The 19597-nt window shown below is 39.7% G+C and overlaps 1 protein-coding gene across 1 annotated transcript; it reads right to left on the bottom strand.

Annotated features, from left to right (window-relative positions):
• Nucleotides 1-3552: 3552 nt before the first annotated feature.
• EREG (epiregulin) lies at nucleotides 3553-18974 on the bottom strand. Its single transcript, XM_040967339.1, has 5 exons — nucleotides 18918-18974; nucleotides 6203-6289; nucleotides 5482-5605; nucleotides 4767-4916; nucleotides 3553-3631 (listed from the first exon to the last, which is right to left on the bottom strand). The coding sequence occupies exons 1-5, from the start codon at nucleotides 18964-18966 to the stop codon at nucleotides 3553-3555; spliced, it is 489 nt and encodes a 162-aa protein (XP_040823273.1). The 5' UTR covers nucleotides 18967-18974.
• Nucleotides 18975-19597: the final 623 nt, after the last annotated feature.

The following is a 19597-nucleotide window of genomic DNA, read 5'->3' as shown; positions in this document are numbered from 1 at the left end:
GATAAAAAAAAAGACAAAAGAGACTGCATTGTCCGTGCAGATTTTTAATGCATGGTATTTAATGCATTTTTTGGTTTTCAGTTGTTGTCTTTTTCCAGTGTCCAACAAAAATAAATAAAAATTAACATTATCTTGTAAATTATCTATATTTTCCTTCAATATCTTAAGGTACACAATTATCAAAGCTGATATTGAACACAAACAAATTGATACAATTCAGTACTCTGACAAAATTCAAAGTCAAATAAGTTACTTTAAACTGCATGCAATACAATTTTATGTTCCATAGCATCTTTAATAGAAAATGTATACCAAGTGGTTCTTCAGATTTACAAAGTGCAATTACAGAGTGCAAAACAAAGCAAAGACAAAACACATTAGATACACTTAACACAATGAAATTTGAATATCAGGCATATTCTAGATAAAATTCTTCTTTAGTTAAAACATCAAAATGTACTCCAGAACCAGAGTTTATAAAACTTTTTACTCCCCCTGCAACCATAAATAGAGTAAAAACAAAAAAAAACATCAAACTTTTGTAATGTCTGCAGAACAGTTTGGAGCAAGTATAAGAGTGCCTCATTCAGGAAGTTTTGAAGACTGCACTACTGAATGCAACAAAAATTAGTCACTAGCATCAAATATTAACTGCGTAAAATTTTCTAAATTATCCATGCAGCTGACTTTAGCTAATTCTTTTCTCAAAAACTGAAAAATAAGAGTATGTGTTAAGATTTAGTCACACCAGTACACCAGTACCGCTACTGAGACTCTTGGCAGAGGTGAGGACAAGTGTGTCCAGGAGAACAGTGAAGTTATATTGCACTGAAAATGTTTAATATTTTAAATAACTCTGTTTCAAGATTAAGCCTTTGGTACAAGTCAGAGACCTTAATGTCTTTGATTACAGTGTATATCGATTGGTTTATTGTGTGGCCTTAATGAAATAGTGTAAATTATGCATGTATACGTTTTTAAAATTTTTATTCTACAGGGAGCTGGATCAGAAGTGAAGCAGCTGGGATACAAACTGGCACCCATATGGGATGCTGGCACTCACACGTGGAGGACCAGACAGCCGAGCCATCACAATGAAACCCATAATTTTTACTTTGGTCTCAAATATGCATAGCAACTTTCTAAACACCTACATGGCGAAATCCATAAACTGAGGGAGACAGTCTAAATAGGAGTTGAGTTTTTCTCAATTGTTTTTATGGCTATTTGGCGTTATACTTACAAAATCTTTTTTTCACTAATAAAAATAAATTCAGGACTTTTTTTATAATTGGATATGAACTTATAAATTCAAAATGTAATTTGGGCTCATTTCATAAATACTCTTACTGAAAATTGAAGCTGGTATTGTACTGGAATGACTTAGTATCCCATATTGAAAGTGCTGATTCGAGTCCTAGCTGTTCCACTTCTAATCCAGTCAGTGATTTGGGGCCTGGGAGAAGAGTGGAGGATGACACAAGTACTTCAACGCCTTCCATTACACAACGGGCTCTTGGCTTCAGCTTGCCTAGCCCTGGCCCTTGCAATCTTTGGGGACTGGACCAGTTGACGGAAGATTTCTTTACATCTCCACCTCTTTCCTTTCCCTCTACTACTCTAATTTTCAAATAGATACACACAATTAGTTATTTAATATAATTTAATGAAGTTTTTAATATGATTTCAGATACTTAAATAGATCAATATTGAGAACCTTTTATAAATGAAATAAACTTGGTTACTGGTCAATTAATAAGCTTTCTTTCAACTATTCAAGATCACTGAAAATTTTCTTTCCATCCATCAGCGTGTATAACGTTTAAATTGCTTTTATGTAACACATTAGACTTCAGCTGTATTAAGTAGGAAACAACAATAAGCCTTTAGATCTCCCTGATTTTTATTCTATTTCCCCTTTTCTTTTTTCTAAGTTTAATATATTCACAACAGAGCAACAAGTGACTGCAGTTCTATGATTGATGAGTTCCTGGACCCATATGTCTTTGGGTATGAACATATATTTGTATACATTTTTATTTGTTTTGTCTGCTTGTTTCCATAATAGTAAGAGACAAAACCAAGATGCTACGAGAGTGTCTGGTAAACCCATCACTGTATGCAATGCATGGATATACAGGGAGGCAAGTCCCCACACCCACTAATCCAAGGTGAGCCATGGCTTATCATCTCTTTGTTACATTAGCAAGATGGAGGAAGAATGGATCCTCCCTGATGCAGAGACTCTGACCAAAGGTTTAGCATTCAGCGGGGTAGCCTCCTGGGGAAATCAAAGGCAGGGACAGCATGGCTCCTTAAGCAATGGCCCCAGTCATTAACTCATTGCAACTCATGGGGCTCTGTGTGCAGAGGAAACCAAGAAACCTGTCTCTCCCAAAACACAAATGATAGAAAAGGGGTTTCATCTTATCCTCTGTAATGAGGCATGGTTAATGAAGCCTCTAACTTTCAAGTCTTTCAAATGATTTTCTCATTTGGAAAAACGCACTAGTATTTTTCTATTTTTCCCACTTCGTGTGTGAAGATATGGTTTTAAATAAGCAGCTGCTTCTTCGGTCATGACTATCTTGGTGAAAGTGAGATAACTTTTCATCTTTAGGCAATATAAATAAGTATTGTCTTCTTAACTTATAAAACACTAGTTTATTAAATTTTGGACTCAGAATTCTTCAACAAAGTCTTTATGAATGCAAATACCCTGAAAAGCAGCGGAAAATCTTGACAACGAATGCAGACTTTTTCTTATTGTCATGTAAGTAGCAATTATGCAACCTACATGTTGTCTACACAAAACAGGCAACTTTGTGACTCCATAAAATACCTACCGTGTGAACTGTGACATAAGATTAAGGTTTTCAGTTCATCTGATGGAAGGTTAACCAGTTGCTGGGCAACTTGTACCTGGAAGAGTACCGGCTGCCTGAGGGAACTGCCTGCTTTCCCTCCCTGCAGCTGAGTCCGGAGTGGCAGCTGAGATCACAGGGGAAAGAGGTCAAGATCTTCCCAGGCTCAGATTGTTACTAGGTTTTGTTTCTCCTAGATGCTAATTGCATTACTATTTCAATAAATGACACATTGGTGCCAACTGTTTCAAATCATGATATAGTCAAACCAGTGATCACAGGTTTGAGGATTCAAAAATAAACCACTTAATTTCACCATATGTTTAAGCTTATAGAAATCTGTCATTCGTTGACACTTTTTCAGCCACGAATTGGACACTGCTCACTCCTAAGCACTGTGTGACAGGCGCATAAGCTTTGGAGCTTTCAATGAAGCATTCAGCTCAGGAAATTATTTCTTACAAAAATATCAATTCCCTGGTGGTATTAAATATATTTTACATATTATATATTATCAAATCATCAAAAACAAAACAAAACAAAAATAAAAACATGTTCTAAGTATATTAAAAAATATACAGTTATTGACCTAACACATGACTCAACCATAAATATTATTAATAAAATAGGAATATTAGCCTTAACAAGGCATGTTGCGTGCCCTTGACTATACAGTGGATGGAGCCATTCAGACTTGTAGTAATCCTGGATCCCGAGAGGTCACCCTCTCATACTCCTTTGATTCTTTACTTTGCTGATGTTTATACCTGGAAATATTCAGAAATGAAATTGTTAGTCCTGTAATTCAAAACAATATGAGCAAGATATATTACCAACCAAAAAAACCCAAATAGACTCCAATCATATATTCACACAATTTCCAAAATGACAACTGTAAATAAATTAAGGTTGGACAAGATGAGAACAGGAGAGAGGAAGAGACAGGGTTTGCTGATGACACACTTTAGAAAGAAACGGTGAAACACTTAAAGGATTCTCGGAGGCTACAAGCAGATCACATATATTGAATATTGTGAAATTCCAGAAGGATATGTGATTGCCTTAGACTCTGGGTTTTGTTTCTCTCTCTCTCTCTCTCTCTCTTTTCCTTTCCCATCTCTCTCTGTTCCCTCTTCCCTCCCTCTCTGGCCTGCCTCCATTCATTATTTTAAAGAGCTAGTATTTCAAATATCACCCCACATCATTACATTCCACCCATCACATTTAGATAATGCTATTACCAACCCAAATGATATTTATCACATATTAACTATGTGACTGGCAAAATCTTAAGTGCCATAGAATCATTATGTATTTTATCTTCACAATGACCCATATCATCCTCATGTTATAAACAAAGCAAATTAAGTAGAGATATATTACACTTAGAATATTCATTCATTGATTGTTATAATATTTTTTATATTTTATTGATTTATTTTTATCTGTTTGAAAGGCATAGAGACAGAGAGAAAGAAGGACCGAAACACATATAGTCCCATTCTCTGGTTCACTTCTAAAATGTTCACCACAGCTGAGGCTGGAACTGGCCAAAAACTCAATCCAGGCTTCCCATAATGGTGGCAGTGACCCAAGGACCCAAAGAACCATCATCTACTGCCTCTGAGTGTGCATATGAGCAGGAAGCTGGATTGAAAGAGGAACTGGAATTCAAACTAAAGCAATGCAACATGGGATGCAGGTGTCCAAGCTGATACTGGCAACTTAATCACTGTACCAAATGCCCATCCCAAACTAATAAATTCAAGGGGTTAAGTATAATAGCACCATCATACCTATGTTTCAATTTCACAGGTACAGTGTTATTTTTACACTGCTTATAGAATCGTATTGTTTTTTAAGTAATTTGTTAAAGTGGAGTGTAAAATTACATTGACTTACCATCTGCAGAAATAATATATGGAACCAGCAACTATGACGAGAAACAAGATGATAAGTATCACAGTCAATGCCACATATTCTTTGCTCAAGGGTTGGTGGACCGTTAGAAAGAAGTGTTCACATCGGACTCCAGTGTAACCCACTTCACACCTAAAGGATAGTGCAAGAGAAGGATCAGTTATTTAAGAAAGATTTCATGATTACGAATTAGCTTTGTAAGAATGCATTTCACACTACAATGCAAAAAGTTGGCGATATCCTAGATACTGTAAACATGGATGCAAAGATTCATTGTAGAGATGGGGCAGCATTGATCAAAGGTCTCCACATGGTTATACATGGTAGTACATGTCAGTTTGGTTCAACTGTCAGCTGGGCTGATTCTGTAAGATGATGTTTTGTTCGTGTTGCAGGATTTAGATACTTTTTTCCCCAAATCACTGGAATCAATCTTAACAAAACAGCATCCACAGAAGCCCTGTGAAAACAGTTAAATACAGAGTTTCTGAAGTGGCCAGAAGAGGTAAGCCTCTTAAACGCTCTGCATCCTGAGCTCTCTGCACATTTTGTAAGTCCCTCTTTATTGTTTAATTTTTAAAAAATCAGTTAATAAAGTTTCTGTTAATATAAGCAAAGTGCACATTAGTAGCCCATGAGAATAGAAGGTAACTTCAAAATCTGAGAAACAGTCTTGTAGATTGTTTTTGCCTTTTACCTGCAATAATTTTCACTCATGTCCACCAGGTAAATGCATTGTCCATGTAAACAATAGCCATTCATGTCAGAGCCACACTTGGTGATGGACACCTGAGCCACACGTGGATTGTCTTCCGTCTGAACTGTGAGGGAAAGGGAAAAATAAACACATTCTGTTGTCTTCTTGGAAACATCACTTGCCATTTCAGAACAGTAACCACTGGCCTCAAATTCTAAACACTCATGTAGGATTACATGTGAGATACATACATACATATATATGTGTGTGTATATGTATACATATGCTTAAGCATGCATGTATATGCATACATATATTTGTATATGTATATCTTCACTCTCTCAATATATATATCACATATACATATCATATATTTATATCATATATATACAAAACACCTAAGTTTATATATATATAAATACTGAATATCAAGTTTACATCCTCCTATCTGCTTGGGATGCAATCTGCCTCTGTGACAGTAAAGTTTCAGGGAATGGATAAATTGTTCTCTGTCTCTTTAAGCTCAACTCTTCAAACAAAATAGGGTTTCCCCCCACCACTTCCAGTTATTATTCCTCTACAAGGAGTTTAAAAAGTAATATAGCAGCAAATACCTTCCTTTTTTTTTTTTGATTGCCACATATTTATAGTCATGTCACCTACATTTCTGCTTTTAAAATAGTGCAGCCCTTTGATATCACATTGATGAAGCTGGATTTACCTAAAGCTGTGCAGTTATCTTCGGCTTCTCCTGGGATACACGATGGAATTACAGTGGTACCAAGAACTGCTTGTAGAAGATGGAAACCTATTTGTGGAAGAAAACAAATATATAATTAACATTTAAGAGAAAACCTTTAAGTGAGTTTCCCCATAACTTCAATATTTGAGATACTGTGGTGTTACGTAAGAGAATATGCATAAAATGAAAATGTTCATGGGAATAGGCAGTTAACCGAAAGTAAATGAACTTTCAACTCTTCTACACAAAGGTACATTCAATGGCATTGAAGTCATACTTAAGCTTTGATCTACAACGTGGCACAGTAACATTCCAAAAACCTAAATTTAAAGCCTTGTCAGTACAATGGAGCAGTACAATGGAGCAGTAGGCTAAACCTCCAGCTATGGTGCCAACATCCTCCTTGGCCATCGGTTTATGCCCTGGCTTCTCTACTTCTGATGCAACTTCCTGCTTTTGGTCCAGAAAAGCAGCATAGGATGGCCCAGGTCCTTGGGCCCCTACACCCATGTGGGAAACCTGGAAGCAGCCCTGCCTCTGAATCAGTTTAGTTCTGGCCGTTCTCTCTATCTCTCTTCCTTTCTGTAACTCTGCCTTTCAAACAAAAAAAAAAAAAGAAAGAAAAGAAAAAGAAAATTTTAAAACATTTTTGAAGCCTTATTTCTTAAGAATCTTAGCAATTGTGGAATTTCCATTGTTGTACCTCCATGATATATTCACAGTGATGCTCCAATGAAGACCCCATCACAAGAGGCCAGTGTTGTACAGCAATGAGTAAGCCACCATCAGAGGAGCCTGGCTGCTCTGCTTCCAGTCTAGCTCCCTGCTAATACACCCAGGACAGCAATGGAACATGGCCCAAGTGCTTAGGTCCCTACAGCCACCTGGGAAACCCAGACGGCCTTCTTTGCCCATGGCTTCAACCTGACCAAGCCCCAGCTGTTTGGGAAGCAAATCAGCAGGTGAAGATATTCTCTCTCTCTCTCCTCATCTCTTTCTTTCTCCTCCCTCTGTAATTTGATCTCTCAAATAAATAACATCTTTCTAAAAATTCCTATTACAAACGAAGCCATCAAATAAAAAACAGCTTCTGCTGGTGGTGACAGTTAAACAGGAAACCTAATGTGGGATATGCCCATTGTTGATTTAAGTTCCTACGTTACTTATTGCATTGAATATACTGTACAGAAAAACAGATGTCAATTAATAAAACACAATCTAACTAAAATCATAACACAGCCATCCCCTGATGTACACATGGAATTATGAATTTACATCCTTTCTATAAAATGATGTTGTATTTTCACATGCTCTATACACAGCCCTCCTGTAGACCTTAAATCTCCCAATTACTTATAATATCCAATACAATGTGAAGGCATAGTAAACAGTCATTGTACCGTATTGCTCAGTGAGTAAGAACAAGAGAGAAACTCTGCACAGAAATACCATATTCTTTTTCATGTGTTCTCATGAGGATATGGAGGGCCAACTCAAATCTCTTATCTGACATGAAAAGGAACAGCACACTGAGCCCTAGCCACAGATCCAGTATCTGTCCACACAGCAAAGATTGGAACCAGCTGTTCTGTGTGTTTCCAGTTAAAAGATAATTATCAGAAAATGGGCATCAGAGTGACTCAAATCACTTCTGAATTGTATAAAAGCCCTGATAAGAAATCTTCTGTTGGCACACATGTTTGCCTAAGAGCATTTAACTTCTTCTGTTTAAGCATCAGGTATTTGTACTTCAAGCACTCTTGCCAGTTGGTATCAGTAACTGTTGTGCCGTGGATATCAGCGATGACTGCAGTGGTAAGAGTTAGCTGTTAAAATGTTGTGAACATGTACTCTGTACTATGCATGCTTCTACTCATTTTACACCTATTATCTCACCTGATCCCCTCATTCACTCTAAGATACTCATTATATATGAAGAAAAAAAAAAGCACAAAAAAGAATTCAGATAACATTTCCAAGGAATACCTTTTATTGAACAGGCCGCATTACAGAACTTGTAAATGGACAAAATACTAGCATGCAATGGACATCACGTCAGACCCGTGCTCTGTCATTGAAGTGCGTGCTTTTTACCTCAAGGGAAGCATCAACCTAGTGTGGAAAGGCAACTTTGGGAGAAAGCATGAGCCACATGTCTTGGGAAGAATAGACTATCTTCTTTCAGTCTTAACTTTTCCTACTTTACCCAGTTTTTGAGAGAATGAAACGAAGTGATACCTTTCTGAAAACTCCTGGTATAGTAGAGACTCCCAGGACTGTTTCTTGACGCGCAATGTCCAGCTGCACACTAGAAGAATGTGAGCAGTGCCCTCTACCGGTTCAAAACAAAATCATAATTCTTTATAATTTGGGAATTTATAGGATGATTTAATCCACTGAATTTTGTATTTTTCTCATGCAAAGGCTTGTGTAAAACAAGTTAACTATATTTTTGTTCTAAACTCCAAATTTCCCATTTTCAGAATCGTAGTTTGTATTAAGTTTCAAGTTTGACACTTCCCTTGAAGTAGTGACTAGCTCCAGCAAGCCCCAAAGCATTTAAATTAAATGTCTTGCCTGAGACTTCTTATTATATGGAAGAGTTAAGAATTCATATGTCAACCACGAGTCTCATCTGCTGCCAGTGATTTGAAAAAAATAATAATACTGTTTCCTAGAAAAGTTTAGGACAATGATGTCCCTGCTACAACAACTCGTAGATCTAAAACACATCTTCCTTCTTAATGACAAAAATGTGGCTAGCACCTAGGTCTCACTGACAGCTAAACAGCGATGAAAACAATTTTCATCAGACTTTTTTGTAGAGTATGAGCTAAATCATCACTCCAGTCATTTTTTGTTTTACTTTTAATATAATTTTGCCATGCATTTCACTGCTGAAGAAATAGAGCCCTTCACATTATCTCCTCAACACCCTGGGATTGTCCTTGCATGGGCTGTGCATATGTCATATCCATCCCTCCATGTTTCTTCAACAGAGGGAAAGTTCTGGAACGAAAATTATTACTTCCCCTCTAGGAAAATGCCAGTTATGAAAAAAAAAAAGAAGAAGAAGAAGAAGAAAGAAATAGACCTTGAAAGCCAGTTTCCCCAAAAGCCAGAAACAAAAACTAGCACAGCGCTGTGAACTCTAATATAGAACCCAATGAATTGTTTGGGGCTATTTCTTTCTCTTTTATCTTTATGTTTTTCCCCCCAAGGATTTTAGTAATTGTTAGTTTTTCCATTGTTAGAAATTTTTCTCTAGTTGCTCAGGCCACAGGTGAAATATTTGCCTTTGTTATTTGAAGAATGCTCAGCAAAGGGTGTGCCTGCATGAACACTGGGCTTTGCTTTCCTGGGACGCTCCCTTGGACAGAGTCCACAGCTCAGGACAGTTTCTATGAGACTTACTGAACTAATCCAACAAGAGCATGGGTTGCAGAGGAAATTACCAAGAATTTTTATACTTCCCTCAAAGTGTGTAATCTTAATTCCATCCTAAACATACTGATATATAGCCAAGAAAACAATAAAATCCTGTGTCTGGCTCTAAATCCTATGTCCATCTGCGCAGGGTCAAGGCCGTGTTTTTCAAGTGTCCCTTTCCTGTGCCTCAGTTGCGGATAGTCAGAAGGTCGAAAATTCACCTAGAATATTATGGGACCCTGCATGTCCCCACCATGAAGAGTCAGTACTCATTATTTTGCTTGGTTTTTATTTTTTTCAGATTCATTTATTTTTATTTTAAAGACAATTACAGTGAGAAACGGGGACACAGAGAGAGAGAGAGAGAGATCTTCCATCCACTGGTTCACTCCTCAAATGTCCAGAATGGGCAGAGCTGGGTTGGTATGAAGCTGGTGCCAGGAACTTCTTCCGAGTCTCCCATGTGAATGCAGGGGCCCAAAGACTCCTGCCCTCCTCCAATGCTTTCTAAAGCCATTAGCAGGGAATTGGATCAGAAGTAGAGCTGCCAGGATTCAAACCAACACTCCACATGGGATGCTGAAGCCACTGACCTGAGCTTATCCTGTTATACTATGAAGTCAACCCACTATTCATTCTTTTAAAGTGGAAAGAATAAAGCCATCGCTATATATCTGTTTAATATTTCAGCTTTATTCACGATTTCATTGTAATTTGGACAGAATCTCTCAATGAGATATTTTAAATCTCTCAATTTCAAACACTATATTTCAGGTTTTGACCCTTGACAACAGATCCATATGAAGTATATAGATAGGGGCTATATGAAAAAACAGATCTAGTGGGAGGTCCTACTTGGGAAGTTAAGATATCAAGAGATTTTGTGCAATTTGGAATATATGAGTTGACAGTTACAAGTTTTTATTTTAATACAGCTACAAGAGATCGATAATGTGGTGTAGTGGGTAAAGCTACACTCCACGCCAGTCTTCCTGATGACTATCAGCTACACCACTCCTAATCCAGCTCCTTGCTAATGGCCTGGGGAAAGCAGCTGAAGATGGCCCAAGCCTTTGGACCCCTGGCACCAAAAAAAGAGACAGAGATGAAATTCAACCTGGCTGAACAACCTGGAGAATGGACTACAGGGCAGAAATCTCCTTTCCCTCTCTCTCCAACTCTGACTTTCAAATAAATAAGTAAATCTAAGAAAAAGGACTATCTAAATCCTTTCAGAAGACTATTTGTATTAAATCCCAAATGGTATTTGAGAGTATGGTTCATCTATTCATTTCTCTACCTTCACCTTTCAGAGGTTGTGGCCCAGTGAAATCTCAAGTGTGCCAGAAGGAAGTGGTGCCACTGACTCACAGGATACAAGTCTCCTCTTCCCTGTGAGTCAGGGCCAAGCCCACACCCTTACACAACACTGGAGAGCGTGCGTAGGAGAGGTGGAGCACCATCGCTGGAATGGGGATGGCACCAAATGTCGTGGGCCCCTGAGCAGTAGAAGTATTTGCCAGCAGTCAGGGCAGCATACCAATGGAGACAACATCCCTTTCATTGCACGTGGCTCCTTTCGAACCCACTTCCTAAAGCTCACAGTGAGGTACTCAGCTAGGCACAGTCAATCGAGAAGAGGATGGGACCCAGGGGCTGCCTCACCCAGCCAACTCAGCAGAGTCAGCTGCAAATCTCAGCATAAAATTGATCCTTTGGGAAACAGCCAAGCAAATAAAAGAAATGAGGCTACAGAATGTAAGCTATGTACCTTATTTTCCCAATTTATGCTTTTTAGAATATTTAGACCAGAACAGCAAGCTCATGATGAATCATAATAATTGCCTAGCCAAAACAGGTAGCAAATTCCACTTTGTTAACAATTTTAATTTGGTTATAGGTGTAGCCTACTGATGGACTGTTAGTTTGGGGTTTTATTTTTATAAGATTTATTTACTTTTATTGGAAAGGCAGATATACAGAGAAGAGGAGAGACAGAGAGGAAGATTTTCCACCCACAGAGAGGAAGATTTTTCACTTCCCAAGCGGCCACAATGGCTGAAGCTGAGCCTTAGTGTTCAAGGTGAGAACTTTAGCTGCTACACTATCATGCCGGGCCCTGGACTGTTAGTTATTTTTTTTATCTTCTTCCATATCAGTATGTAATTTTAGGATTAAGCAGTAACATAATAAGTTTGTTAACACTGTACTTTCAAAACTTGAACATGCTAAACATTTTTAGTATCTTTTTAAATTAAATTTCACTATTAGGTAAAGTCTTAACCATACCTGGTTAAAGTAACTGTAAACTTTCTATCATATGAGATGTTAGAAAGGCCTTACAGTCACTACTTTTCTGTAGTAGGCTTCTCTTTGGGGAAATCTTCCATATATTAGCTGTGAATATATACAAAACTTAATTTGCCTTCTACCAGCTGTCACTCAAGTTCTACAATATTGTACAGTTAATCTTATAAGTAAACTTCATTAGAGGATAAATATTAAAACGATTTGAGACAAGATAGTGTAAAACCACAGTTTGCCACAACAGCTCTTTACTTACAAATATCTCTTACTGTTACATTTTAAAAGATAGGGTCTGGTGTTCTGATGTTTAAGCCAGTCCTTCCCTGCTAGGATCCCACATGGGCACCATTTCAAGTCTCTGCTGCTCCACTTCCCATCCAGCTCCCTGCTAATGCACCTGATAAAGCAGTAGAACATGACCCAAGTGCTTAGGCCCCTACCACCCTCACAGGCTATCCAGATGAGGCACGTGGCTCCTGACTTCACGGACTGAAACTCAGAACACTTTCTGGCATTTTTAGAAGCATGTTGACCATCTGGCTTTCTCTGAAGATACTTATACACAGAAATTTGTAAACAAAGACTTAAGCTCTAATTGTAGGAACAAATAAAGGAGGAAAATGTGAACACACAAGAGATAATTTGAAAGTTTCGCAGCTAATTACTTTCATTCAATGCCATGTGACTCACTCACATACTGAAAGCTACTTTATGAATTTCATAAATATGAAAATTTCATAAATATTGCTTTATGAAGATGTAGGTGGAGTTATCATTGAGACCTTGACTTCAATGAGAAGCAGACAGTCACAGTATGATAACAAGATGGGAAATTACAGCCTCGTAAACAAAAAAGAGTAAGGATGGCAGCTATTCTGCACTTCATTTTAGTAACTTCATGTGTCAAGTGAAGTTTACTCCAATCTATTAAGATTTCCCTATAGACACAATATTGAACAAGATGTCAAAAGGAAAAGTTATTTAAAAGACAGGGTACCTGCCCTAAATGGACTTGTTGAGGCCAGATAATGAGGGAGTGGGCCAAGAGGAGAAAGCTTTTTGGCTAGAAGACAATAAAGGAGATAAAAATCATTAACACAGTAGAAAACACACAGATATTTAGCACTGGAGCATGACAGGTGGACAGGAGGAAATGAGTGAATGAATTTGAGTTTGAAGTCCATAGATTGCCTATCTATATTTATCAGGCAGTAGAGAATACAGATCTTGAATAAACAGTGCCAAAATCAGCACTGAAAATTTCTGTTTAAAAAAAATTAATATTATATTTGAATCCAATGTACATTAGTTGCATTTGTATTGGTAAACTCAATCATTATTAAAACTGTGAATTATGAATGCTGAAGTGTTACAATGGCAAAATACACATCTAGATCATGGTTCTAAACCAGGAACGATGTTGTCAGATGGTTATGGCTGTCCCACTGGGATTTGTTACTCCTGACATCTAGTGGGTAGAGACCAGGATTGCTGTTCAACACCCTGCAGAGCACACACAGCCCACTATAGTAAATACTTCGCCAATCCATAGCGTCAACAGGGCCCAAGTTGAGAACTCCTGCATAAAGGAACTCAGGTCTCACTCAAGTGCTCACTGTTTCCCGCTGCATCTGAGTTTCCCTGTCTCTGAAAATAGCAACCAGGGAGTCGGGGTGGGGTTGAGGTAGTGATAGAATTTGGATTAGGTTGCGCTAAAGCTTGTTTCATTTCTGAAAATGTATTTCTCTCTTGCCTATTGGCTCTCCAACGTTCAATCATATCACTGCTCAGAAATCCATCTTTCTTTGCCTTTCTCCTACATGCATGAACGTAACGCAAATGTATTTGAACTTTATGTAGGCATAGCTTCAGTAAATATAGATTACAGTTCAAAGTGGAAAGAAAAATCATTAGATAATATTAGAAACAATAAAATCAACTTGTCAGAAACTACTGATGGCTTCTTGAAAATTGTTTAAAAGAATGGTTGAGTCAAAACTTGGTATTAAAAGAATATTGACTTCAAGGTCAATCCAAATATTTATTGGGCATTGAATCTAATTCTATTACAATATGAATGGAAAAGATGAGTACAGAAGGAATGAGGACAGAAGCCTGGATGTACACAGTGTGGTATAACCAGGGTGGGACCAAAGGAATGGGAAAGGCAGAACAGAGCAGAGGAACCTGGGCCTACCAGCCTTGCCGAAGGGAAATGGCACTTTTCTTCAGTGTTAAAAGGAAGGAGAACTTGCAGCAATCATACAGAATGATTTGGAAGCCTGCACAGTGCAGAGTTCAACAGACTGACACATGGAGCTTTACTGATGGCCTGATTCCTAAGTGTACCTTTTCGTGTGCAAAATGCAAGTGCCAATACACATTCTCACTGAAAGGGTATGATTGTAAGAACCAAATGAGATCTTTTTGTGACAAAATATTTTGCTAACGATGATAATGACAATAATGATCATCTATAAGTTTAAAGAAACATTATTTATCATTCATCAGTGTCATTAAATCCCTTAACCTGACATGATCCATGATTTCCATTTCACCAGTAAAGAAAGTGAGGCTTAGAGAAGCATAAATATTTCTGGCAGTATAATAGAACTGCACTGTGAATCCTGTGTCCTTTGCACTATGCCTCTAATTCAAGGCTGTAAAAGCTAACATAAGTAAACAGGAATGCATCCTGTATATCCTAAGTAGTATCATAGTTATTGCAGTCATTACTTTAGCTTGGAATGCAATTGAACCTTTATCTGCTCTGTAGCCCAATGCCTATCCTTACATAAACTCTAAGACCAGAGGACACTGACTCTGTCTCATCACTTCCTTTACCAAAGGTTCTGGAACTGCCTTAGCAAGGCGAAGGCTGCCAAGCCACTGCTCCCTGAGCGCCTTTCCTACTATAACTTTGGGCTGTCCTCCCACTGTCTTCCAATGGAACGTCCCTAACAGCCATCACTTACAATCTGCATAGACCTATATGCAGAGTGAAGGTTGAGGGATATTATTGAAAACAACTTCTTAAGCTACAATCACGTCAGTGTGGCTTTTTTATTTGACAGATCTCCTGGGTGACTCTTGAGCAGGAAATGAAGATGCTTGTTCGAAAATGAGCAGAAAACACAGAACAAGTTTCCAAAAGCAATTTTGTGAGGATCATAGATTTTATTTTCAACTAAAGAAATGTACCTACCTGCTCATAGTATTGGGAGTGAGTGGTAGCACTGCCTTGATTCCTTATAGAAGCTGTATTCAATTTACAATAATATAAAGACGCAAAGGAAAACATGGTGTAAGATATCCTTCTCCTTATTGCTTTAATAAACATTGTGGAAAACGCAGAAATGAATATTCCAGGGGGCTACATTCAATGACTGCTTTATAATAAACTTCACATTCTAGTCGTCAACTCTGTTCATTGAAAAATACCAACGGATGGTAAAAATGTGTTTTAGCAAAAGCTAAAAAGTCACGTGCTCCCTGTCCAGGGATTTTGAAATGAATCAGAAGACCTATTTCTATTCATATATGTGCTGTCCCTTAACAACTCGTAAAGCATGGGAAAGCTCCGTGACACCTGGGAACTTCTCTACAGGAAGCTTGTCGTCACCGTGCTCTTGCTAACCCGAGGCTCACTGGCTCCTTGCAAGTTGTTGCAGAGTAAACTTGACATTGACTACCCCAAATCCCTGGTGAGGAATTTTAGCTCCCTTAGCCTTTCTTTCCTCACAAGTGGGCTAATCCTACCTGCTTCACAATTTTAGCAGTAAACGAGGTGATGTGTGTAAGGCACTTAACATGCAATACAGTTGGCACACAGTAAGCATATGGTAATCGCTAACCCCTCACAGTTCCTGGATTTGAGCCCCTAGAACCAGACACCCAGATTTCCCAAGCGGCTCACATGCAAGGCGCTGCAGAGTACAGTTAGGGTTCTTGAGTCAGATTCCAGACAGGAGAGGCCTGTCATCACATTTTTCTGCCAAGACGTGTTACCCCAGCTGGGCCAAGACTCATAAACTCTCAGGGTCAGCAGTGATGATTGAAGGCAAGGCAACTGTCCGCTGCAATCTGCACTTCTGTATGTTGAAGAGAGAATGCTTATTCTGTGGATTGTGTGTCGTGGTGTGGTGAAGTTGGATGAAATTGTCTTGGAGATATCATTCAGGAAGATTTCCAAAACACCTATCTGGGCACTAAAGAAAAGGCTTGATTTCATTGGGCAACTCCAAACATAACTACAAAAAGAAAAAGAAAAAAAAAAAGTCTTGTCTAAACCAAACCATAGATTTGAAGAGGAACTTTGGTTCCAAAATTCAGGTTACTGAGAAAACAAGTGCTATTCAGTGTAAAGTATCCCAATCCTCTTACTAGTGTCCAATAGGCTAAAAGTACCATCGTACTCGGGTGTGAATTCCTATTTTAGACAAATGTGGACAACAGTTTCTCAATCTATTAAACAAGAAATCTATATCAAAAATTTTGAAGCAGAGGATGGTACAATTGTATAATAGACTAATCCTCTGCCTGCCAGTGCCAGCATCCCATATAGTCCCTGGTTCTGGTCCCGGCTGCTCCACTTTGAATCCAGCTCGCTGCTCCAATCACCCCTGCGCACATGTGGTGGACCCAGAAGAAGCTCCTGGTTCCTGACTTTCCTTCAGTTCTGGCTATTGTGGCCTTCTGGGAAGTGAACCCTTGGATGGAAGAGCTCTGTCTCCATCTCTCCTTCTCTCTGTAAATCTGCTTCTCAAATATAAATTTTAAAATCTTTAAAGAAACTAAAAGAAATGTTTTGAAGCAACTAAATAATTATGCATGTGTATAATAATTTAAATCTGTATATGTTTGAGGTGGAGGTTGAATTTTTTCCCCCCATGGTCATAAATATATGTAAATTCTGGGCCTGACGTGGTAGCCTAGTTGCTAAAATCCTTGCTTTTTGTATACACCAGTATCCCATATGGGCACTGGTTCATATCCCTGCTGCTCCAATTCCCATCCAGCTCCCTGCTTGTGGCCTGGGAAAGCAGTAGAGGATGGCCTAAAGCCTCCTGCACCCACGTGGGAGACCCCAAGGAAGCTCCAGGCACCTGGTTTAGGATTGGCTCAGCTCTGGCCACAGGATCACTTGGAGATTGACCCAGCAGATAGAAAATCTTTCTTTCTCTGTCCATCTCTCTCTGTAAATCTGACCCTCCAATAAAAGTAAAAAAAAAAAAAAAATCATATATATGTATATATACTAAATTACATAAGTATATATACACAAAATTACAACACTAGAATGAAGGCAGTGATTTGAAATAAATATTTTTTCCAAAGGACAGAGTCTGGGAAAAGTATTTCTAGGTTGTGATTTGTTTGGGGAAAATAAAAGCAACCTTAGGAGAAAGGACCTTGCCTTTTCTCCTGGTGTTTTAGAACCAAGCTGTTGAGTTTTCCTATCTGGGTAAAGCATAAAGATATGACATAGAACTTCAAGCAGGAACTTTCCTGGTGGCAGAGAAATACTTAAACAAACTGGGAAAACAGAAACTGACCTAGCTCATTTGGAAATGGGCTTGGCGGCTGATGAAATAGCTGAACTGTAATTAAGTCATGCAATAAAGGAGCTAAGCACTTTCATGACAACAAAAACACACAACACATACATATTTGGTGGGGAGTAACCAGGTTATTCGTAGGCCCTCAGTGTCTCAAATTAGAATGCTCAGTGAGATGCCAAGAACAGATACTTGCACTCTGCAGACACAGACAAAAAAAAAGCGCTAAGCCACTCTCGCACCTCTGGGCTAATGTCTAACTCTAGGAAAACTGTCACTTCTCTGCTTCTTTCCACAAAGATCTGAAAGCACACACAGTTAATGCACATCGTCCGCTGAGATCCTTGCAGCAAGTCAGTCTTCACTCCGTTTAGGCAGAAGTCACAGAGCCAGTTTCTATTTGTGATCCTAATTTTGGATGGGTAAATTCCAACTATGCATAGTATGCATTTCATTATATCTCCCAGCCCCTGAGACAAGATGTGTCGAAGTAATAATTCAACTGCCACGCCCTGTGAAAGAGTCAGTGACTTAGTGAAATTTACCTCATTGCAACTCCAGGAAGAACGTAAGATCAGTAATTTATTTCCTCAGTAAAATATTTATACACCAGTACAATTCTGAACTCCTCTGGGAGCCTACGGATTCGGGAAAACTGATTTTTTTTTTCTCAGTGTAGAAAATCTACGTCACTATGTTACGTTACTTCGTTTGTTTGGCCCCAAAGAACAAAATCATCTCAAAGAAGCAGATCCACTGTAATGCCATCTGGGATTATGGGCTATTGGGTACACTTTGCAGCAAGTACCAAGATCAGCCTCTGGAGGCGCCCGTTGCTGAGAAAGCCGGAAGCAGCAGGTGTAAAGGCCATGGGCGGTGGGAAGAGCCAGGACCTGTTGAAATTCTTTCCACTCCTGTTACCCGCGACGAGCGTGTTAATTCTGCTGCCACCGGAACTCCAGCCAACGTGCCCCGACGCACGCTACCGCTCCTGGAAACTTTAGCCATGCTAAGGTTTTAAAAAGCTGTGCGCCAAAATTGAGGAGGCAATCGTTACACTTCCTTTTTTTTAATGTTTAAATCCACTTCCTACTCCTTTCACACTCCAACCAGAAGCAATAAAACACGAGGACTAGCATATTTTCAAAAGAAAAATCAAAACCTTTTCCATTTTTTAAGCTTGTGCTTGGTAAGGAGACAGGACTTCGTGCATAAGCTACAAAGCCGTAACTATTGTCAACGAAAGGCATTTTTAACCCCCCGATTCCCATGCTCCTGGGAAAGACAGAAAAAGCATCAAACGGGAGGCCTCATTTTCAAAGGAGTGCACCTGAACCCCGCGGACACCTCCGCACTTGGGGATGACAAATGCGCAGGGGTTGGATTAAGGTAGGGCTTACCCAGGCTGAGCAGCAGCAGCGGCACGAGGCCCGCGCGGCGCGTCTCCATCCTGGTCCCCGCGGCGAGCATCGGCAGAGCGCACGGGCGCACGGGCGGGCGGCAGGAGCGCGGCGGGGCGGCTGCGGGGAGCTCGGGACGCGCTCCGGGGCTGAGGCTGGGGCGCCGCGGGAGAGCCTGCAGGGGCCGCGCCTCAGCTCTAAACCCCGGGCCTGGCAGGCGAGTGCGCTCCACTGCCCAGGGCTGAGACCTTTATATGTCTGGGGAGGAGCCTGTAGAGGACTGACTAGCGGGGTGAGTTACAAAGTGCGCGGAGTTTCCTAATCTCGTCTGCCTGCGAGGACTCTTCCATGTCACCCTCCCTCTGAGGAGCGCACACCTCAGAGTCGTGCTTGAGGAATGACCTCCTGGATTGCCTGGGACTACTCCCCAAACTTTTCCACCTGGCGCGGGAGGAGGTGGCGAGCGCCGACCAGATGAGTTGGTTTGCTCCGTGGGGTCACCTGCCGGATAAGTGGGTGGTTTCAGTTACTGTGGGTGACAGGCGTAACTCGAATGGAAGTCGGTCTTCCGGCCAGGGCTGGTGTTCCAGGACATGCTTTTGGAGAGCGGTGTGTGTGTGTGTGTGTGTCACTGCCTGTTTGGGAACATAGTTCTAGCCTGTCCCGGGCTCAAGCGCTCT

Source organism: Ochotona curzoniae, unplaced genomic scaffold, assembly GCF_017591425.1.
Source record: "Ochotona curzoniae isolate NIBS_2020 unplaced genomic scaffold, NIBS_Ocur_1.0 scaffold_4506, whole genome shotgun sequence".
In the NCBI taxonomy this organism is placed as follows: Eukaryota; Metazoa; Chordata; class Mammalia; order Lagomorpha; family Ochotonidae; genus Ochotona; species Ochotona curzoniae.
The sequence above is the reverse complement of the archived record's forward strand: the minus strand, read 5'-3'. Positions and strand labels throughout refer to the sequence as shown.